Source organism: Fundulus heteroclitus, chromosome 20 (assembly GCF_011125445.2).
Source record: "Fundulus heteroclitus isolate FHET01 chromosome 20, MU-UCD_Fhet_4.1, whole genome shotgun sequence".
Classification (NCBI taxonomy): domain Eukaryota; kingdom Metazoa; phylum Chordata; class Actinopteri; order Cyprinodontiformes; family Fundulidae; genus Fundulus; species Fundulus heteroclitus.
In genome coordinates this window covers 781627-804200 of record NC_046380.1, presented here as the reverse complement: position 1 = coordinate 804200, position 22574 = coordinate 781627, and the positions used below count along the sequence as shown (strand labels likewise).

At 48.2% G+C, this 22574-nt stretch overlaps 2 protein-coding genes across 2 annotated transcripts; both read left to right on the top strand.

Moving 5' to 3' along the window:
• Positions 1-377: 377 nt before the first annotated feature.
• Positions 378-4970, top strand: LOC105917798 (MKRN2 opposite strand protein). Its single transcript, XM_012852701.3, has 4 exons — positions 378-616; positions 910-959; positions 1018-1186; positions 4466-4970. The coding sequence occupies exons 1-4, from the start codon at positions 414-416 to the stop codon at positions 4686-4688; spliced, it is 645 nt and encodes a 214-aa protein (XP_012708155.2). The 5' UTR covers positions 378-413; the 3' UTR covers positions 4689-4970.
• Positions 4971-13789: 8819 nt separating this feature from the next.
• Positions 13790-22387, top strand: tsen2 (TSEN2 tRNA splicing endonuclease subunit). Its single transcript, XM_036151752.1, has 13 exons — positions 13790-14150; positions 16444-16510; positions 16589-16628; positions 16711-16846; positions 17069-17148; positions 17238-17367; positions 17444-17518; positions 17608-17658; positions 17737-17881; positions 18019-18055; positions 21030-21141; positions 21218-21307; positions 21887-22387. The coding sequence occupies exons 1-13, from the start codon at positions 13962-13964 to the stop codon at positions 21944-21946; spliced, it is 1212 nt and encodes a 403-aa protein (XP_036007645.1). The 5' UTR covers positions 13790-13961; the 3' UTR covers positions 21947-22387.
• Positions 22388-22574: the final 187 nt, after the last annotated feature.

The window sequence follows — 22574 nt, the reverse complement described above, 5'->3', positions numbered from 1 at the left end:
CAGGAGGCGGCTCCTGGATGCTCATTAGTCCCTCGGTTTGACGTCAGAGTTTTTCCAGCAGTTCGGATCAGAACCAGAACCATGAAAAGTGATCTTTAGACCTCAGAGTGTTTCTAAAGAACAGCTTTGTCTTTTATTTTGTTGAACACTTCCTGTTCTCCCCTGGTCTCCACGACAACAGAGTCCAGAGGTCACCTGCTCCGACTGACTCAGCTCCAGGTGAAATGGGTCACATGACCACCTGTGTCACAGCAGAACACCTGATAGGCTGGAGCCGGGTCTCCTCTGTCCTCTGATAGGCCGAAGCAGGCGGGGGGGAGGAGCAGGGAGGAACTAAGGAGAGGAGGAGGACCTGGGCTGGCAGACTGACGGAGGAGCAGAGGAGGAGCAGAGGAGGAGCAGAGGAGGAGGACATGGAGCAGAGCGTCATCTACCTGACCCACTGTCAGAAGGAGATCTTCTGCTTCTCCGTACCTGAGGTGTGTCCGAGCTGTGGGGAGGAGCTGCAGGGCCGCAGGCTGCAGGAGGCGCCGGTGAGCATCCCCTCCCCCTTCACAGACGGACACAAGACCTCCTGCTGCCTGCTGGTCGCTCCTGCACACAACAACCCGGACAGGTAACAGCAGAGCATACCTGCACAGGTACGCTCAGGTCAGCCTGCAGTCACAGGGTGGTGCCTGCGCTCTGCTCAACATCTGCTCAACATCTGCTAGAACATCTGCTAGAACCCAGTTTTCCTGAGTCCCAGCAGAACCTGTCTGTGTGTTTGGGGAGGAGCTGGTTACCTGCTCACTGCAGCATGACTGCAGACACCTGAGCTGCTTACCTGAACACCGCACCTCCACCTGTGGCCACGGGTCACCTGTCTGGTCCAGTATGTCTCACCTGTGTGTCGTCTTCTGCCCCCAGCGACTTCAGCGGGACGTCAGATCTGCACACCGGCATCTCCAACACTAAAGGTATTACCTGAGATATATCCAGGTCACCGTTCTGTGTCTCACCTGTGTGTCTGTGCAGGTGTTGTTTATAACTACACTCAAGATGGCGTGCGGCGAGATCAGAGCGGCTGGAGTCACTGTGTGTGTATCCCGCTGGTCCGACCCGACATGTTCCACCTGCTGGCTCAGTGGGACGTTTACCTGGAGGGCTTCTCTGTGGGACCCACGTGGGACCCTGTGTGGCAAAAGTACGTCACACCTGACCCTCCTGACACACCTGCAATAACGTCCTTCTCTCTGACTCACCTGTTGCCCTCTCTGACCCTCCTGTCGCCCTCTCTGACCCACCCGTCGCCCTCTCTGACTCACCCGTCGCCCTCTCTGACTCACCTATCGCCCTCTCTGACCCACCCGTCGCCCTCTCTGACTCACCTGTCGCCCTCTCTGACCCACCTGTCGCCCTCTCTGACTCACCTGTCGCCCTCTCTGACTCACCTGTCGCCCTCTCTGACTCACCTGTCGCCCTCTCTGACTCACCTGTCGCCCTCTGAGCCCTCTGTCGCCCTCTCTGACTCACCCGTCGCCCTCTCTGACTCACCTATCGCCCTCTCTGACCCACCCGTCGCCCTCTCTGACTCACCTGTCGCCCTCTCTGACCCACCTGTCGCCCTCTCTGACTCACCTGTCGCCCTCTCTGACTCACCTGTCGCCCTCTGAGCCCTCTGTCGCCCTCTCTGACTCACCTGTCGCCCTCTCTGAGCCACCTGTCGCCCTCTCTGACCCTCCTGTTGCCCTCTCTGACACTCCTGTCGCCCTCTGTCGCCCTCTCTGACTCACCTGTTGCCCTCTCTGACTCACCTGTCGCCCTCTGTCGCCCTCTCTGACTCTCCTGTCGCCCTCTCTGACCCACCTGTTGCCCTCTCTGACTCACCTGTCGCCCTCTCTGACTCACCTGTTGCCCTCTCTGACTCACCTGTCGCCCTCTCTGACTCACCTGTCGCCCTCTCTGACCCTCCTGACACACCTGCAATAACCGTCCTTCTCTCTGACTCACCCGTCGCCCTCTGACTCACCTGTCGCCCTCTCTGACCCACCTGTCGCCCTCTGAGCCCTCTCTGACTCACCTGTCGCCCTCTCTGAGCCACCCGTCGCCCTCTCTGAGCCACCCGTCGCCCTCTGAGCCCTCTCTGAGCCCCCTGTCGCCCTCTCTGAGCCACCCGTCGCCCTCTCTGAGCCACCCGTCGCCCTCTCTGACTCACCCGTCGCCCTCTCTGACTCACCCGTCGCCCTCTCTGACTCACCTGTCGCCCTCTCTGACTCACCTGTCGCCCTCTCTGACTCACCTGTCGCCCTCTCTGACTCACCTGTCGCCCTCTGAGCCCTCTCTTACTCACCTGTCACCCTCTCTGACTCACCTGTCGCCCTCTGAGCCCTCTCTGACTCACCTGTCGCCCTCTGAGCCCTCTCTTACTCACCTGTCACCCTCTGACTCACCTGTCGCCCTCTCTTACTCACCCGTCGCCCTCTCTTACTCACCTGTCGCCCTCTCTTACTCACCTGTCGCCCTCTCTGACTCACCTGTCGCCCTCTCTGACTCACCTGTCGCCCTCTCTGACTTACCTGTCACCCTCTGACTCACCTGTCGCCCTTTCTGACCCAGCTGTCGCCCTCTCTGACTCACCTGTCGCCCTCTCTGACTTACCTGTCACCCTATGACTCACCTATCGCCCTCTCTGACCCACCCGTCGCCCTCTCTGACTCACCCGTCGCCCTCTCTGACTCACCCGTCTCCCTCTCTGACTCACCCGTCGCCCTCTCTGACTCACCTGTCGCCCTCTCTGACTCACCTGTCGCCCTCTCTGACTTCCCGTCGCCCTCTCTGACCCACCTGTCGCCCTCTCTGACTCACCTGTCGCCCTCTCTGACTCACCTGTCGCCTTCTGAGCCCTCTCTTACTCACCTGTCACCCTCTGACTCACCTGTCGCCCTCTCTGACTCACCTGTCGCCCTCTCTGACTCACCCGTCGCCCTCTCTGACTCACCTGTCGCCCTCTCTGACTCACCCGTCGCCCTCTGACTCACCTGTCGCCCTCTCTGACTCACCCGTCGCCCTCTGACTCACCTGTCGCCCTCTCTGACTCACCCGTCGCCCTCTGACTCACCTGTCGCCTTCTGAGCCCTCTCTTACTCACCTGTCACCCTCTGACTCACCTGTCGCCCTCTCTGACTCACCTGTCGCCCTCTCTGACTCACCTGTCGCCCTCTGACTCACCTGTCGCCCTCTCTGACTCACCCGTCGCCCTCTGACTCACCTGTCGCCTTCTGAGCCCTCTCTTACTCACCTGTCACCCTCTGACTCACCCGTCGCCCTCTCTGACTCACCCGTCGCCCTCTCTGACTCACCCGTCGCCCTCTCTGACTCACCCGTCGCCCTCTCTGACTCACCCGTCGCCCTCTCTGACCCACCCGTCGCCCTCTCTGACTCACCCGTCGCCCTCTCTGACTCACCTGTCACCCTCTCTGACTCACCCGTCCCCCTCTCTGACCCACCCGTCGCCCTCTCTGACCCACCCGTCGCCCTCTCTGACTCACCCGTCGCCCTCTCTTACTCACCTGTCACCCTCTGACTCACCCGTCGCCCTCTCTGACTCACCTGTCGCCCTCTCTGACTCACCCGTCGCCCTCTCTGACCCACCCGTCGCCCTCTCTGACTCACCTGTCGCCCTCTGAGCCCTCTCTTACTCACCTGTCACCCTCTGACTCACCTGTCGCCCTCTCTGACTCACCCGTCGCCCTCTGACTCACCTGTCGCCCTCTCTGACTCACCCGTCGCCCTCTGACTCACCTGTCGCCTTCTGAGCCCTCTCTTACTCACCTGTCACCCTCTGACTCACCCGTCGCCCTCTCTGACTCACCTGTCCCCCTCTCTGACTCACCCGTCGCCCTCTCTGACCCACCCGTCGCCCTCTCTGACTCACCTGTCGCCCTCTGAGACCTCTCTGACTCACCTGTCGACCTCTCTGACTCACCTGTCGCCCTCTCTGACTCACCTGTCACCCTCTCTGACTCACCCGTCGCCCTCTCTGACCCACCCGTCGCCCTCTCTGACTCACCTGTCGCCCTCTGAGCCCTCTCTTACTCACCTGTCACCCTCTGACTCACCTGTCGCCCTCTCTGACTCACCCGTCGCCCTCTGACTCACCTGTCGCCCTCTCTGACTCACCCGTCGCCCTCTGACTCACCTGTCGCCTTCTGAGCCCTCTCTTACTCACCTGTCACCCTCTGACTCACCCGTCGCCCTCTCTGACTCACCTGTCCCCCTCTCTGACTCACCCGTCGCCCTCTCTGACCCACCCGTCGCCCTCTCTGACTCACCTGTCGCCCTCTGAGCCCTCTCTGACTCACCTGTCGACCTCTCTGACTCACCTGTCGCCCTCTCTGACCCACCCGTCGCCCTCTCTGACCCACCCGTCGCCCTCTCTGACCCACCCGTCGCCCTCTCTGACCCACCCGTCTGTCTGCACCAGGTTCCATGAAGATGAGCACAACTGCTTCAGCTTCTGTCTCCAGTTCCTGAACAGCGTCCTGGCGGTGGAGGGTCGGAGCGCTCTGAGCCGAGAAGACTTCATCCGCAGCTTCATCCTGCCGAGGATGAGGAGGGTGTCCAAGTACAGCACGGTGATCCAGCACCTCCAGAAGCACCAGTTCTACCTGGTGGACAGACAGGAAGAGTCCGTGCCCTCCAGTTAAACCGGTCTCACCTGGACGTTAACCTTCCTGCCGGCCTGAAACAAGCAGATTCCCGGTAACCAGCGAGACAAACAGGACGGCTGGTCCAGTTCAAACATTCCAGAATCAGAACCATTCGGCCGCAGCGCTCTCAGCCTCCAGACATCTGGCACTAAAATATCAGCAGAAGGTTTAATGTAGAGGAAGGAGGCTGTGGAGGTGCAGCATGAACATTTAGTTCCACATTTCTACCAGTAAAGCCAGTTTACAGCTGCTGTGACTGGTTCAACGCCGCCGTGTGACCCGGCGTGGGGGGGGGGGGGGGGGGGGGGGGTCACAGGGTTACCTCCTGTAACCTCGCTCTGTTCACCTCGGGTCCCGTGGATTGAACTTTACAGGAACTCAGGCTCTCAGCAAAGCGTTAACGATGTCAGTGCTTAACGATCTATACATAAATATGATGACTATGCAGAGATGAGCTACAGCGGAATGATTCTAAATGAACAGTTAGCAGCTAAAACGGTAAACGCAGTATTATTAATGATGCACACAAACATGAAACCCTCCATATTTGATTTGTCTAAATTCAATTCAGTTTATATAGCACCAATCCACATCCCATCATCATCAAGGCTCTTTCCAAAGTCAGCCTCCATCAGATCCTCCAGGTTGGTGAGAAAGTTTCCTCTCTAAGGAAACCCAGCAGGTTGCATCAAGTCTCTCCAAGCAGCATTCACTCCTCCTGAAAGAGCGTAGAGCCACAGTGGACAGTCGTCTGCATTGTTGATGGCTTTGCAGCAATCCCTCATACTGAGCATGCATGAAGCGACAGTGGAGAGGAAAACTCCCCTTTAACAGGGAGGAGAACCTCCAGCAGAACCAGAACCAGGCTCAGTGTGAACATCTTCCTCCACCCACTGGTGTTAAAATGTGGCGCTGGTGCTGATGCTAACACGTCCCTTAGCTACAGACGGCAGCAGGAAAAGGACGGAGCTGACGGGTTGCACTACTGATAAAACCAGGAGCAAGAAGTGAGTTTGATGAATAAATGACATCAGAATCCTAATAATGTTTAAAAACACCTGTTAGCCTTGGACTGGTCCATTTCTTTGTCCTGTCCTGGTACCATCAGAACCTCTGACCCGTTCTGACCCGTTCTACAGTTCTTCCACGGTGACTCCTCTTGCTCTCGTTTGTGTTTTATTAGCTTATTTAATCTGAGTTCAGTGTTTGAATTATTTATATTGTTGCTGTCCTTTTACCTTTTTCTGTTTTTTGTTTTTGTTTTACCTGAACCGGTCTCTCTCGTAGATGAGATCTTGGATCTCAGTGGGTAGAAATAAAAGTTAAATTAAATAATGATTCTTTATTTAAGGCCAAGGGGCAGAAGGAGTTTTGGATCCAGTCAGAACGATACAGGACAGTCATGCCACAGACTTTTTCACTTACACTGCTGCATAAATACATTGGTTTATTTATTTTCATTGTGACAATATTGAAAGACATTAGTTCCAATTGTAGCGCACACATTTGGTTAACTTTTGTATATTTAATTTAGTCATTTACTTAATATTTTCTGTGCTTCCTGCTCTGCTGTTGTGGGCAGTATCTTGATCACCATGGAGTCCTCATTCCAACTATTTTACATAAACTTTATTTTGCTTTTGTGACTTGCTTGTTCATTTTGTTTAGTTATCAGTCATTTAAGTTTAATCCTTAGGCTAACTGTTTAGTTATTTTTTCCTCTGTGTGTCAGTCTGGTCTGATCAGACGGTATTTAAGCCCTCTTTGTGTGTCAGGTCAGTTTGTTTGTTTGAACAGTTAGTTTGAGGTTTTGTTTAACTTTGATATTCTTTGCCTTCAGTTATTTTCTTCATTTGACTTCTTTTAAGGGCTCTGTAATTATTGTTTGGACTTTTGTTACTTTGGGGAAATAAAACCCATTTTTCTTAAATCACCACTGTGTCCTCATGCTGATCCGGCTCAGTCTCTCACAAGGATTCAAAGAAATCTGAATAAAGAACTTGTTTTAGATCTAACATCTGTTTCTAGCTCTTCTGCTCCATTTGAGTCCTTTGGAACCGATCCTTGTATTGTTCTTAATCAAATCTGGATCAGCACAGAACACACAGGTGGACTTACAGGCAGAACATGGGTCTGTGGAAAGCCACCAGAGGTAAATGTTCTGACATGTGAAAGACAGAGACCCAAAACGACTCGGATAGTGAAAAGATGCGTGTTGGTGGCTGCTGAAAGGTCCATGCAGGAACTCCAGGACATCAGAGAAAGCAAACACTGCAAACCAGTTAAGAACGACATAAATGGGACAGAAGGTGACTTGATTAGGCCGAAAAAGAAATAGCGCGACCAACAATTAGGCCTGATGGAGGGATTTGTCCCACAGTCGATGGCATTACTCTGTAGTTGATGCAGAAAGTCACGTTGCAGTGATTAAAAAAGCCAAATTACTGCTTAATGCTTTTGTTGCGGTACACAGTTTAGATAATTTGCCAAATGAAGCCAAAGGTAGAGAGAAACATTGAAGTTCTGAAGGGAAAGAGATGAATGATCCATTTACAGTCAGAAAGGGATGAAGCCTGAAACCGAGCCATGTTAGGTGTTACTGAAACGTTTACAGGATGAAGCTGATGGTACAGGACGGTGGATCGTTGCTGTTAAATTACTGGGAGGAAACCTGGGAGGAAATCTGTTTCTAAGATCTGGTTCTAAGTTCTAAAGCTGGTTCTGATGAAGACACGTCCAGGTGGGTGTGGCCCACCTGGACGTGTCTTCTGTAGCCATTCAAGTTTAAAAAGGGCCGCAATTATTTCCACTGTAATTTTAACTGGTTTTTACGTTGGGGGGGGGGGGGGGGGGGGGGTGACTGGGTGCGTTTTGACAGGGTTGAAGGTTTTCAGATTTTGGAGGATATATTTGAATAAAAAAAGTTACTTTGGAAACTTCACCCAGGAAATATTATAGGGGAATTATTGGGTTTAAATGTTCTACCTGTGCATGCATGGTTCCTCTCCAGGTGCTCCAGCTTCTTCCCACTGAAGACATGCCGGTGATTAGATTGGCCTCAGGTGTGACTGTGCATGTGGTCGGTCCTGTGTCTCTGTCCTGTGTCTCTGTCCTGTCTCTGTCCCGTAACAGACTGGAAACCCGTCCAGGATGGACGCCGCCTCTCACCCACTGGAGATAAGCACCACCCCATAATCCTGGATCTCCGTCTAATCTTGATTTATCAGATACATAAATATATGTTTAGGAGAAGAGACGTTTGTGTTCCACTTCATCCCAGCTAGACATCCATCATCCATATCTGCTAACTTCTAGTTAGGATGTAATCTAAGCAGTCTTTCACATTTTGCTTAGGGTTTGTTAAAATGACTCCAATCTGTGTTTTATGAGGTGAGTCAGGAGAAATGCGTTCATGGATTCGAGGAAATGAGTTAATGGTCAATTATTATGTTATTAGGGCATAATGAGATGCAGCCAATACAGAGAATCAGGAAATAGTTTAAGGTAGATTGATGATAACAGCCTGGGATTTAAAAGTACATGAGAAGTGATTTAGTCCACTGGCCTTTAAGACCTAGAAGGAATTGTTGGGTCCATGAATATAGACGTCTTTAAGAAAAGAGACAAAACAACAGCTATCATGCAGGGGTTTCATAATTATATCAACAATAAATACAATGATCATCTGCTGATCTTTCCGGATGGTTCAACAGATCCAGATACAGAAGCCAGCACTGCAGCAGTCAATGTTAAATTTGCAAAGAAAACAAATTATGTGAGTTTTTATCAGAACTGTGTGCAAGATTATTGGGATTAGAATCATCAAAGGAAATCTTCTGTATTTGTTAATTCTCATGATTACTTAGAATTAAAACAGGTAATGTTAAAAAACAATCAGGACATAAAATCTTTATTATATTTAATATATTTATTAAACCTTTATTTAACCAGGAAAATCACCATTAACAATTTATTTTTCAAGTGAGACCTGACAAAATAAATACATAAAAAAACATGTTAGCTGTTAGAAGATGCTGCCGTTAATGAAGCGTCACGGAGAAGAAGAGGAGATCAGAGGCAGAGGAAGAAATGTTGATGCTGGTGACCAGGATCATTTACAGATCAATCAGCTTTGTCTCAACCTGAGAGTAAAAGTCTAGTTTGGAGGGGATGGTGGACCCTCCAGAACCAGAACCAGAACCAGAACCAGAACCAGAACCAGAACCCAGCTGGTGTTGGAAGGAGCAGAAGCTCCATCAGCATCATTCACCCACCGCACCCTGGAAGTTCCATCTTTATTATCGGTGCAGCGCTGGAGAACCTGTGGAACGTCCTGGTGGGTGACGAAGAACTGGAGAACCTGTGGAACATCCTGGTGGGTGACCAAGAACTGGAGAACCTGTGGAACATCCTGGTGGGTGACCAAGAACTGGAGAACCTGTGGAACATCCTGGTGGGTGACCAAGAACTGGAGAACCTGTGGAACATCCTGGTGGGTGACCAAGAACTGGAGAACCTGTAGAACGTCATGGAGGGTGACCAAGAACTGGAGAACCTGTGGAACATCCTGGTGGGTGACCAAGAACTGGAGAACCTGTGGAACGTCCTGGTGGGTGACCAAGAACTGGAGAACCTGTAGAACGTCATGGAGGGTGACCAAGAACTGGAGAACCTGTGGAACGTCCTGGTGGGTGACCAAGAACTGGAGAACCTGTGGAACGTCCTGGTGGGTGACCAAGAACTGGAGAACCTGTGGAACGTCCTGGTGGGTGACCAAGAACTGGAGAACCTGTGGAACGTCCTGGTGGGTGACCAAGAACTGGAGAACCTGTGGAACGTCCTGGTGGGTGACCAAGAACTGGAGAACCTGTAGAACGTCATGGAGGGTGACCAAGAACTGGAGAACCTGTGGAACATCCTGGTGGGTGACCAAGAACTGGAGAACCTGTGGAACGTCCTGGTGGGTGACCAAGAACTGGAGAACCTGTAGAACGTCATGGAGGGTGACCAAGAACTGGAGAACCTGTGGAACGTCCTGGTGGGTGACGAAGAACTGGAGAACCTGTGGAACATCCTGGTGGGTGACCAAGAACTGGAGAACCTGTGGAACATCCTGGTGGGTGACCAAGAACTGGAGAACCTGTGGAACATCCTGGTGGGTGACCAAGAACTGGAGAACCTGTAGAACGTCATGGAGGGTGACCAAGAACTGGAGAACCTGTGGAACATCCTGGTGGGTGACCAAGAACTGGAGAACCTGTGGAACGTCCTGGTGGGTGACCAAGAACTGGAGAACCTGTAGAACGTCATGGAGGGTGACCAAGAACTGGAGAACCTGTGGAACGTCCTGGTGGGTGACCAAGAACTGGAGAACCTGTGGAACGTCCTGGTGGGTGACCAAGAACTGGAGAACCTGTGGAACGTCCTGGTGGGTGACCAAGAACTGGAGAACCTGTGGAACGTCCTGGTGGGTGACCAAGAACTGGAGAACCTGTGGAACGTCCTGGTGGGTGACCAAGAACTGGAGAACCTGTAGAACGTCATGGAGGGTGACCAAGAACTGGAGAACCTGTGGAACATCCTGGTGGGTGACCAAGAACTGGAGAACCTGTGGAACGTCCTGGTGGGTGACCAAGAACTGGAGAACCTGTAGAACGTCATGGAGGGTGACCAAGAACTGGAGAACCTGTGGAACGTCCTGGTGGGTGACGAAGAACTGGAGAACCTGTGGAACGTCCTGGTGGGTGACCAAGAACTGGAGAACCTGTGGAACGTCCTGGTGGGTGACCAAGAACTGGAGAACCTGTGGAACGTCCTGGTGGGTGACGAAGAACTGGAGAACCTGTGGAACGTCCTGGTGGGTGACCAAGAACTGGAGAACCTGTAGAACGTCATGGAGGGTGACCAAGAACTGGAGAACCTGTGGAACATCCTGGTGGGTGACCAAGAACTGGAGAACCTGTGGAACATCCTGGTGGGTGACCAAGAACTGGAGAACCTGTGGAACATCCTGGTGGGTGACCAAGAACTGGAGAACCTGTAGAACGTCATGGAGGGTGACCAAGAACTGGAGAACCTGTGGAACATCCTGGTGGGTGACCAAGAACTGGAGAACCTGTGGAACGTCCTGGTGGGTGACCAAGAACTGGAGAACCTGTAGAACGTCATGGAGGGTGACCAAGAACTGGAGAACCTGTGGAACGTCCTGGTGGGTGACCAAGAACTGGAGAACCTGTGGAACGTCCTGGTGGGTGACCAAGAACTGGAGAACCTGTGGAACGTCCTGGTGGGTGACCAAGAACTGGAGAACCTGTGGAACGTCCTGGTGGGTGACCAAGAACTGGAGAACCTGTGGAACGTCCTGGTGGGTGACCAAGAACTGGAGAACCTGTAGAACGTCATGGAGGGTGACCAAGAACTGGAGAACCTGTGGAACATCCTGGTGGGTGACCAAGAACTGGAGAACCTGTGGAACGTCCTGGTGGGTGACCAAGAACTGGAGAACCTGTAGAACGTCATGGAGGGTGACCAAGAACTGGAGAACCTGTGGAACGTCCTGGTGGGTGACGAAGAACTGGAGAACCTGTGGAACATCCTGGTGGGTGACCAAGAACTGGAGAACCTGTGGAACATCCTGGTGGGTGACCAAGAACTGGAGAACCTGTGGAACATCCTGGTGGGTGACCAAGAACTGGAGAACCTGTAGAACGTCATGGAGGGTGACCAAGAACTGGAGAACCTGTGGAACATCCTGGTGGGTGACCAAGAACTGGAGAACCTGTGGAACGTCCTGGTGGGTGACCAAGAACTGGAGAACCTGTAGAACGTCATGGAGGGTGACCAAGAACTGGAGAACCTGTGGAACGTCCTGGTGGGTGACCAAGAACTGGAGAACCTGTGGAACGTCCTGGTGGGTGACCAAGAACTGGAGAACCTGTGGAACGTCCTGGTGGGTGACCAAGAACTGGAGAACCTGTGGAACGTCCTGGTGGGTGACCAAGAACTGGAGAACCTGTGGAACGTCCTGGTGGGTGACCAAGAACTGGAGAACCTGTAGAACGTCATGGAGGGTGACCAAGAACTGGAGAACCTGTGGAACATCCTGGTGGGTGACCAAGAACTGGAGAACCTGTGGAACGTCCTGGTGGGTGACCAAGAACTGGAGAACCTGTAGAACGTCATGGAGGGTGACCAAGAACTGGAGAACCTGTGGAACGTCCTGGTGGGTGACGAAGAACTGGAGAACCTGTGGAACGTCCTGGTGGGTGACCAAGAACTGGAGAACCTGTGGAACGTCCTGGTGGGTGACCAAGAACTGGAGAACCTGTGGAACGTCCTGGTGGGTGACGAAGAACTGGAGAACCTGTGGAACGTCCTGGTGGGTGACCAAGAACTGGAGAACCTGTAGAACGTCATGGAGGGTGACCAAGAACTGGAGAACCTGTGGAACATCCTGGTGGGTGACCAAGAACTGGAGAACCTGTGGAACATCCTGGTGGGTGACCAAGAACTGGAGAACCTGTAGAACGTCATGGAGGGTGACCAAGAACTGGAGAACCTGTAGAACGTCATGGAGGGTGACCAAGAACTGGAGAACCTGTGGAACGTCCTGGTGGGTGACCAAGAACTGGAGAACCTGTGGAACGTCCTGGTGGGTGACCAAGAACTGGAGAACCTGTAGAACGTCATAGTGGGTGACCAAGAACTGGAGAACCTGTAGAACGTCCTGGTGGGTGACCAAGAACTGGAGAACCTGTGGAACGTCCTGGTGGGTGACCAAGAACTGGAGAACCTGTAGAACGTCATGGAGGGTGACCAAGAACTGGAGAACCTGTGGAACATCCTGGTGGGTGACCAAGAACTGGAGAACCTGTGGAACGTCCTGGTGGGTGACCAAGAACTGGAGAACCTGTGGAACGTCCTGGTGGGTGACCAAGAACTGGAGAACCTGTGGAACGTCCTGGTGGGTGACCAAGAACTGGAGAACCTGTGGAACGTCCTGGTGGGTGACCAAGAACTGGAGAACCTGTAGAACGTCATGGAGGGTGACCAAGAACTGGAGAACCTGTGGAACATCCTGGTGGGTGACCAAGAACTGGAGAACCTGTGGAACGTCCTGGTGGGTGACCAAGAACTGGAGAACCTGTAGAACGTCATGGAGGGTGACCAAGAACTGGAGAACCTGTAGAACGTCCTGGTGGGTGACCAAGAACTGGAGAACCTGTGGAACGTCCTGGTGGGTGACCAAGAACTGGAGAACCTGTGGAACGTCCTGGTGGGTGACCAAGAACTGGAGAACCTGTGGAACATCCTGGTGGGTGACCAAGAACTGGAGAACCTGTGGAACATCCTGGTGGGTGACCAAGAACTGGAGAACCTGTGGAACGTCCTGGTGGGTGACCAAGAACTGGAGAACCTGTAGAACGTCATGGAGGGTGACCAAGAACTGGAGAACCTGTGGAACGTCCTGGTGGGTGACCAAGAACTGGAGAACCTGTGGAACGTCCTGGTGGGTGACCAAGAACTGGAGAACCTGTGGAACGTCCTGGTGGGTGACCAAGAACTGGAGAACCTGTGGAACATCCTGGTGGGTGACCAAGAACTGGAGACCTGTGGAACATCCTGGTGGGTGACCAAGAACTGGAGAACCTGTGGAACATCCTGGTGGGTGACCAAGAACTGGAGAACCTGTGGAACATCCTGGTGGGTGACCAAGAACTGGAGAACCTGTGGAACATCCTGGTGGGTGACCAAGAACTGGAGAACCTGTGGAACATCCTGGTGGGTGACCAAGAACTGGAGAACCTGTGGAACATCCTGGTGGGTGACCAAGAACTGGAGACCTGTGGAACATCCTGGTGGGTGACCAAGAACTGGAGAACCTGTGGAACATCCTGGTGGGTGACCAAGAACTGGAGAACCTGTGGAACATCCTGGTGGGTGACCAAGAACTGGAGAACCTGTGGAACATCCTGGTGGGTGACCAAGAACTGGAGAACCAGTGGAACATCCTGGTGGGTGACCAAGAACTGGAGAACCCATGAGCGAAAGCTGGAGGAAAGATCTTTGATGGTCAGACATGTAGTGAGCAGGTGAGCCACGGGGGGCGGTAATGAGACACCGAAACCACAGAAGAAGACCTGCGAGCCTCCCAGGAACTGATGACATGCGGGTGTTTCCAGTCGGACACGGACTGTGGTGCACCGCCTCCGGCTCTCAGGAACAGCAGCTGAACTTCAGGCTCGGTCCAACCCGTCCGGACCGGGCAGCATGCAGGCGGAGTTCCGGCCTCCCCGGAGGAGAACCCGGGTCTACGAGGACTACGAGGCCCCGCTGCCGCTCAGCCGGAACCCGCAGGACAGGAAGCGGTACCGGGGAGAGCTGCGGTACCGGGGAGAGCTGGTCCACCAGCAGGTCCTGGTCTGCCACCCAGACCACATCCAGAGCATCCACAACCAGGTTGGTCCCGGTCCGGTAGAACCAGGTTCTGTTAAAGGTAGAACCTGTTCTGAGTCGGTCCAGATGGTCTGAGTTGGTCCAGATGGTCTGAGTTGGTCCAGGTCCGGTAGAACCAGGTTCTGTTAAAGCCGTGCAGAGACCGTTGGGGGGTCAGGTGCTCAGAGATGAAAGAGGGCACATGGGGCACGGATTTAAAACATGATTCAGAAACATAACTTGTTATACAACCTGCTGAAATGTACCAACCCATAATATAAAGAATGTAACATGGAATCTAGGCGTAGGTTTGATTAGAACTTTAGGAACACTATTGGCCCAAAGCATCATTGTTCCTATGCAATATGCATGCTCCTATTTCTTTATGCTTGATTTGAGCATCAGGACACGTTCTGCCTGTCTAAAAAGAAAAGGCAGCATTATTTGCTACATTTATACTAATTTTATAACCACGACATTCACTAGATCATTTTTGTTAATATTTAAAGCATCACTGGATCTGATGAACGTTGAATTGGGACTTTTTCCCACTTTGAAAAAGTTTGTATTTGAACTAACAGCAACAGAGAAAGACGGTAAATATGTGCCTATTAAACCAAATATAGTTAATATATGTCTGTTGTCTAGATTTATCCTGTATTTTCTTTTGAAGATATAGAAATGTGCAGAGATAAACCCCACCCTTATTCTTTTTATCTAAGATACCCTGCATCATAAAACAGCAAAATTATACATTCAAGGGACTGAAAATAATTTATTGTATTTACTTTGCACTGGAAGTGTAACTGACACTGACAGCATTTCAAATATTAAATTCAAACTTCAACAAATGTACAACTGGGCTATAGTTACTCTCTTTAGCCCATTTCATGTAATTTATCTTAACATTCCAAACACATTTCTTACATCTTATATCTAAAGTGTAGATAACAGCTTCTCCTTACCTACATCCTCTCAGACAACTAATTATTTCCCTAACAATAGTGAGTTGTTAATGTTTAAATGTGCAGTAAATATTAATACATAAGCAGCATGGAGGACCCAATACTGTACTTTGAGTAAGATTAGTGACACCAAGACTGAATTGTTACATGAGTGGTTGTCCATTTCATGATTCAAATGAGAACATATTCATATACTAGTGGTATAAACTAGTAAGACTATTAAACAACAGCAGATTAAACTTTAAGATATGTAAAGGCCTATTATTATGTGAAATCCCAATTAGTCTAAAGAAAATATAGCAGTTGTTTAGGCGGCATCTAGTGTTCTTATACTGTATATTATGTAATTAACACCTGTTATTTATACCTGAACTGCCTCAAAGGGTCGTCAATCAATGAAAGTAATAATAACAATGAAATATTGGTAAAGGGAAACCCTCACCTTTTCTTTTTCAGGCAGCTGTGGCTAAGAATCTGAATTTTTAATATCCTACAGTCTTTGTTTTTCCATCTTTCCAGCAGTCTTCAGAACTCCTGCCTGCCGCAGAATATTTAGTTTTATAAAAGAGATTAGGTTTCTGTTGATAAATGCTATTGCTATAGCATCTATATAAATAGCATCTTTAGCATAAATGCTATAGATGCTATTTTGACATTCTAACGTAGGTTACTTATATTTCTCAAGTTCCACAAATCAAAACTCTCTCCTGCTTCTTTAAAGAACTGCACTCAGCAGCTTTCACCTATTTTAGTGCAGATAATAATTAGTTTCTTAACTGGGACTAGTTTCGTAGCCTAGTATTAATTGTGGTAACAGCAGTATCCCAGTATGAATCAAAACTTAAATCTCGCGCTCCAAGCACACAGGCACACGCACTACAAATCAGCCAATCAAAAAGAGGGAAGGCGGAATTTAAGGCAGTACAACCAATGAGAGCGCAGTTTAAAAAAAATTATAGAGCAGAGTCACATGTGCTGCTGATTTAAAGGGGCAGACAGACAGCGGCAGCAGAGCTGCGAGAGGAGAAGGGCAGAGTCCCTGCTGTTCTGGACATCAGGTTCTCCTTTAGTCAGCAGAACTGTGAGGAAAAGTTCTTGTCGGCAGCATCCTGCAGAACTTTGGACCTTCTCTCTCCAGAACATCTCACCTCGTCAGATCTTTGGCTGGCCGGATTCCTCCGGGTCGGGTCACGATGCATAACCATGTCTCCGGGTCGGTGCGCGGTACCAACAGAACCTCCTTTGCTCCATAACTGAGAACGTTTCGTTGTAATGAGTCCAAAGGGAAACGATGGTTCTAAGATAAAACTGGCTTTTCCCTGAGTAGCGTCTCACAGGCTGCGTCGTTTCAGGGTTACTTCGGAAAAGGCGTTCTGTCTAGAGCCCGACCGAACCACAGCGTCTCTGACCAATGGGAGCGTGAGTTTACACCTGCATGATGACATCATCTCCAGTCCCGTCTGCTGTGTCTTCACCTGACTCCTGTTTCTGTTACAGAACACAAAGGTCTGCTTCTACCTGTTGTCTCTCAGTCCAGGTAAGTGACATCACATCCTGTCTGCTTACACTGTGACATCACATCTCACCTGTGGTGATGACGTCATGTCTGACCCTCACAGGTATGTGGAGCTGCTCAGGTGGGCGGAGGCGGCTCTCTCTTCTCAGGGATTGGATGAAGAAGCCGTCAGTCAGACGCTGCTCGCCCTGAGTGAGACTGTGGAGGTGGAGGAGGGCGGAGGAGGGGGGGAGGAGTCTGTAGGGAGGGGGGAGGGCGGAGGAGGGGGGGTGGAGGGTGGAGGAGGGGGGGTGGAGGCTGATGGGAGGGAGGAGGGCGGAGGAGGGGGGGAGGAGTCTGTAGGGAGGGGGGAGGGCGGAGGAGGGGGGGTGGAGTCTGTAGGGAGGGGGGAGGGCGGAGGAGGGGGGGTAGAGGGTGGAGGAGGCGGGGTGGAGGAGGCGAACGGGCTGAAAGGTGGGGAGCCAGGGGGCGGAGCCAGAGTCCAAGTGAAGAGGCTGTGGGCGGAGCCTGCAGCAGAGCCAGAGGTTAAGAGAAGCTGCAGGTAGGTGGATCAGAACCCAGGTAGGTGGATCAGAACCCAGGTAGGCTGGTTCTGATGAGGCCGCTCACTGAACCCTTTTCTACTCTCAGGTCCGCTCCACAGAACCTTGATCCCTGCTCAGAACCGGACTCGGACTCCAGCTCAGACTCGGACTCTGATCCAGGTTCTGGTCTTCGTGTTCCGGGCCCTGGCTATGTTCTGGTGGAATCTGAGTCCCAGGTGGGTGCTCACCTGAAACACCTGCTGCTGTCTCCTGGCTCTTCTTATTCATTAGCTCTTGTTTCCTTGGTTACAGGAAGGGGGCGGAGTCAGGGAGGTGAGGCGGAGTCCTCTGGCTCTTACAGAATACCTGCAGCTCAGCCTGGAGGAGGTAACACACCTGAGTCTGAGTTAATCCCACCTGGCTGTCTGCCCACCTGGCTGTCTGCTTACCTGTCTGCTCACCTGTCTGACCTACAGGCCTTCTTCCTGGTCTACAGCCTGGGCGTCCTGTCTGTGTACCTGCAGCAGGTGAGCGTCTCTCACCTGGTCGTCTAACGTCCAGTGAGTTGTCATCATCTCTGTCTGTGCTGTCCTCTGATTGGCCAGGAGCCCCTGTCGGTCATCGAGCTGTGGAGGAAGTTCCGGTCGCTCCGTCCCGACTTCGTCAGCTCGTACGCCGCATACCATCACTTTCGCAGCAGGGGGTGGGTCCCTAAAGGAGGAGGCGGGGCCAAGTACGGCGTGGATCTCAGTAAGACAGACCGAGTAGACGTTGACCTGTCAGTCAGTGTGCAGGGTGTCACAGACCCGGCATGTAACCAGAACCGAGCAGAGTTCTGCCGGGCTTTGGGCTCATCAGGTGCTCTTTGTCTCTGCTTGGGTTTTCAGTGCTCTACAGGAAGGGACCGCCTTTCTACCACGCCAGGTAACAGCCACACACCTGCCCCCGTCTCCAGGTGCTCTCTCTGCTTCCAGGTTAGGTCTACAGGAACACAGACAGGAAATGACATCATTCTGTTCACGCAAAACATTTTACCTGTGCGGCGTCTGATAGCTGTTATGTACCGGCGCTGCAGTGTGAGGAACTAGTTCTTTAGTTAACATTTAGTTCTTTAGTTAACCTTTAGTTCTTTAGTTAACCTTTAGTTCTTTAGTTAACCTTTAGTTCTTTAGTTAACCTTTAGTTCTTTAGTTAACATTTAGTTCTTTAGTTAACCTTTAGTACTTTAGTTAACATTTAGTTCTTTAGTTAACATTTAGTTCTTTAGTTAACCTTTGGTTCTTTAGTTAACCTTTAGTTAACATTTAGTTCTTTAGTTAACATTTAGTTCTTTAGTTAACCTTTAGTTCTTTAATTAACATTTAGTTCTTTAGTTAACATTTAGTTCTTTAATTAACATTTAGTTATTTAGTTAACCTTTAGTTCTTTAGTTAACCTTTTAGTTCTTTAGTTAATATTTAGTTCTTTAGTTAACATTTAGTTCTTTAGTTAACCTTTAGTTCTTTAGTTAATATTTAGTTCTTTAGTTAATATTTAGTTCTTTAGTTAACCTTTAGTTCTTTAATTAACATTTAGTTCTTTAGTTAACATTTAGTTCTTTAATTAACATTTAGTTATTTAGTTAACCTTTAGTTCTTTAGTTAACCTTTAGTACTTTAGTTAACATTTAGTTCTTTAGTTAACCTTTGGTTCTTTAGTTAACCTTTAGTTAACATTTAGTTCTTTAGTTAACATTTAGTTCTTTAGTTAACCTTTAGTTCTTTAGTTAACCTTTAGTTCTTTAGTTAATATTTAGTTCTTTAGTTAATATTTAGTTCTTTAGTTAACCTTTTAGTTCTTTAGTTAACATTTAGTTCTTTAGTTAACCTTTAGTTCTTTAGTTAATATTTAGTTCTTTAGTTAATATTTAGTTCTTTAGTTAACCTTTTAGTTCTTTAGTTAATATTTAGTTCTTTAGTTAACATTTAGTTCTTTAGTTAACCTTTAGTTCTTTATTTAACCTGTAGTTCTTTAGTTAACATTTAGTTCTTTAGTTAATATTTAGTTCTTTAGTTAACCTGTAGTTCTTTAGTTAATATTTAGTTCTTTAGTTAACCTTTTAGTTCTTTAGTTAATATTTAGTTCTTTAGTTAACCTTTAGTACTTTAGTTAACATTTAGTTCTTTAGTTAACCTTTAGTTCTTTAGTTAACCTTTAGTTCTTTAGTTAACATTTAGTTCTTTAGTTAACCTTTAGTACTTTAGTTAACATTTAGTTCTTTAGTTAACATTTAGTTCTTTAGTTAACCTTTGGTTCTTTAGTTAACCTTTAGTTAACATTTAGTTCTTTAGTTAACATTTAGTTCTTTAGTTAACCTTTAGTTCTTTAATTAACATTTAGTTCTTTAGTTAACATTTAGTTCTTTAATTAACATTTAGTTATTTAGTTAACCTTTAGTTCTTTAGTTAACCTTTTAGTTCTTTAGTTAATATTTAGTTCTTTAGTTAACATTTAGTTCTTTAGTTAACCTTTAGTTCTTTAGTTAATATTTAGTTCTTTAGTTAATATTTAGTTCTTTAGTTAACCTTTAGTTCTTTAATTAACATTTAGTTCTTTAGTTAACATTTAGTTCTTTAATTAACATTTAGTTATTTAGTTAACCTTTAGTTCTTTAGTTAACCTTTAGTTCTTTAGTTAATATTTAGTTCTTTAGTTAACCTTTTAGTTCTTTAGTTAATATTTAGTACTTTAGTTAACATTTAGTTCTTTAGTTAACATTTAGTTCTTTAGTTAACCTTTGGTTCTTTAGTTAACCTTTAGTTAACATTTAGTTCTTTAGTTAACATTTAGTTCTTTAGTTAACCTTTAGTTCTTTAATTAACATTTAGTTCTTTAGTTAACATTTAGTTCTTTAATTAACATTTAGTTATTTAGTTAACCTTTAGTTCTTTAGTTAACCTTTTAGTTCTTTAGTTAATATTTAGTTCTTTAGTTAACATTTAGTTCTTTAGTTAACCTTTAGTTCTTTAGTTAATATTTAGTTCTTTAGTTAATATTTAGTTCTTTAGTTAACCTTTAGTTCTTTAATTAACATTTAGTTCTTTAGTTAACATTTAGTTCTTTAATTAACATTTAGTTATTTAGTTAACCTTTAGTTCTTTAGTTAATATTTAGTTCTTTAGTTAACCTTTTAGTTCTTTAGTTAATATTTAGTTCTTTAGTTAACATTTAGTTCTTTAGTTAACCTTTAGTTCTTTAGTTAATATTTAGTTCTTTAGTTAATATTTAGTTCTTTAGTTAACCTTTTAGTTCTTTAGTTAATATTTAGTTCTTTAGTTAACATTTAGTTCTTTAGTTAACCTTTAGTTCTTTATTTAACCTGTAGTTCTTTAGTTAACATTTAGTTCTTTAGTTAATATTTAGTTCTTTAGTTAACCTGTAGTTCTTTAGTTAATATTTAGTTCTTTAGTTAACCTTTTAGTTCTTTAGTTAATATTTAGTTCTTTAGTTAACATTTAGTTCTTTAGTTAACCTTTAGTTCTTTAGTTAACCTGTAGTTCTTTAGTTAATATTTAGTTATTTAGTTAACCTTTAGTTCTTTAGTTAACCTTTAGTTCTTTAGTTAACATTTAGTTCTTTAGTTAACCTTTAGTTCTTTAGTTAACCTGTAGTTCTTTAGTTAATATTTAGTTCTTTAGTTAACCTGTAGTTCTTTAGTTAACCTGTAGTTCTTTAGTTAACCTTTAGTTGTCGTTTAGTCTGGGTCAGGGTCTTCACCTTACAGTAACTCAGTAACTCTGGCTCTGAGGATCTCCTAAGGAAGGTCCTCCTAAGGAAGGTCCTCCAACCTTCGTCTCTGCCTGCAACATCTGGGTGACCCAGCTGCTCTTCTCAGATTGGCCCTGTCCTCTTCCCGTAGTTACTCGGTGGTGGTGGAGCGGACTGCTGAGACGCTGGGGGCGCCGGCCCTGCGTCCGTTTTCCTGGCGCTCTTTGGCGGCTCTCAGCAGAATCACAGGCAGCGTCTCTAAGGTAGCGGCTCCTTCTGCTGTTGCTGTCTGACGCCGCTGTTCGCCTTGCTTGATGATGCGTCCTGATTGGTTCTTAGGAGCTGATGCTGTGCTACATCATCTACCCAGCCGACCTGTCAGAGGAGGACCTGCATTCACCTGCGTGCCTGAGCAGACTGAAGCTTCAGGTAAAACACAGGCCTCATCATGGCAGCAGACTAACAGACTACCTGTGAAGTAAACGTTAAGTTAGCCGTGGCGTAGCGCCGCCCTGCTGGCAGAGAAGATGCCGACGTCCTGCAGCAGCTTCAGATTCACATGTTCAGGTGTGAAGGTGGAGACCACAGGGCTGTGGGCTCCTCACCTGTGTTAAAAATGCTGTAGCTGCTCACAAGTTTCTGCAGTCTTTTTGTTTAACCTGCTGAATTAAAGCTGAACATCTGCACTTCATCTGAGTTGTTTCATTTAAAATTAAAAATTAAAAACGTTGTCTGGATCTTTATGGACCTGATTGTAGCTGAAGACAAGTAGAAGTTTTTAAATCTGTTAGGGCCAGCCTGTGTCCAGGATGTGTGGGGTCTGACATTAGCTAGCTGACCCCAGACCTGCTCAGGTCCAGGATTGAGGTTGATGTCAGCGAGCGTCGGCTGATTTCTGTAAAAAGTGATCATCATCGTGTTGACCTGCAGGAAGCTTCCTGTTTGCACACAGATCCATCAGTTGACTGACGGATGCATGGAGGTCCATAATGTTTTGTGTCTCAACAGGAAGTGATCGTCAGCAGGTGGGTTTCCTCCAGGGAGCGAGCAGAGCAGGATGACATCTGATTGGCTGACAGCAGCAGCGGTTCAGGGATGAAGGTGTGCCTCTGAGGACAGCAGAGGAGCTGCGTCACCTACAGGTGATGATGATGGTGATGATGATGATGATCCAGCAGAGGCCAGCATCGCAGCTCTGAAGGAAAACCTGATGATCACGTCATGGCAGCTGAGACAAACTCTGCAGGTGCTTCTGTCTGATGTGCAGGACCAGAGAACCGTGGACCCAAGCAGAACCCTAATACGGTCGGTTCTCACAGAACCTGTGTCCAGGACAGGAAATCAGCTGTTTGTCAAGTAAAACTTCTGTTTCCTCCATAAACCCGTGGATGCCTCCGCCATGCTGCGGTTAGTAAAGGTGGTTACCGCTGATATTTCACCACATGGCTGTTAAATGTTATTTAGTTGTTCAACATGTCACATCTGAAATAAATGAAACATTCAGCTTCAGTTTGGGTCTGGTTTATTACTCCTGAGGTATTAACAACCAGAAGTCCAGCAGTAAAACGGAACTTTAAAACTGCTGACGTTGTTCTTCCATCAGAACCTGATCAGAACCACAGAGAAGATCTTAAGAACTGAGCCTGTTAATGTCATCCAGCCCCAATAAGATTCTTCTCATGTCAGGGACTGGATT

What these genes read in the sequence shown, in the direction of transcription:
- LOC105917798 (XM_012852701.3), top strand. Translation starts at nt 414, where the DNA reads ATGGAGCAGAGCGTCATCTACCTGACCCACTGTCAGAAGGAGATCTTC. An exon ending in CGGCATCTCCAACACTAAAG is followed by an intron (nt 960 to 1,017) that starts GTATTACCTGAG and finishes GTGTCTGTGCAG; the next exon opens with GTGTTGTTTATAACTACACT. An exon ending in TGGGACCCTGTGTGGCAAAA is followed by an intron (nt 1,187 to 4,465) that starts GTACGTCACACC and finishes TGTCTGCACCAG; the next exon opens with GTTCCATGAAGATGAGCACA.
- tsen2 (XM_036151752.1), top strand. Translation starts at nt 13,962, where the DNA reads ATGCAGGCGGAGTTCCGGCCTCCCCGGAGGAGAACCCGGGTCTACGAG. An exon ending in CCTGTTGTCTCTCAGTCCAG is followed by an intron (nt 16,629 to 16,710) that starts GTAAGTGACATC and finishes TGACCCTCACAG; the next exon opens with GTATGTGGAGCTGCTCAGGT. An exon ending in TGTCTGTGTACCTGCAGCAG is followed by an intron (nt 17,659 to 17,736) that starts GTGAGCGTCTCT and finishes CTGATTGGCCAG; the next exon opens with GAGCCCCTGTCGGTCATCGA.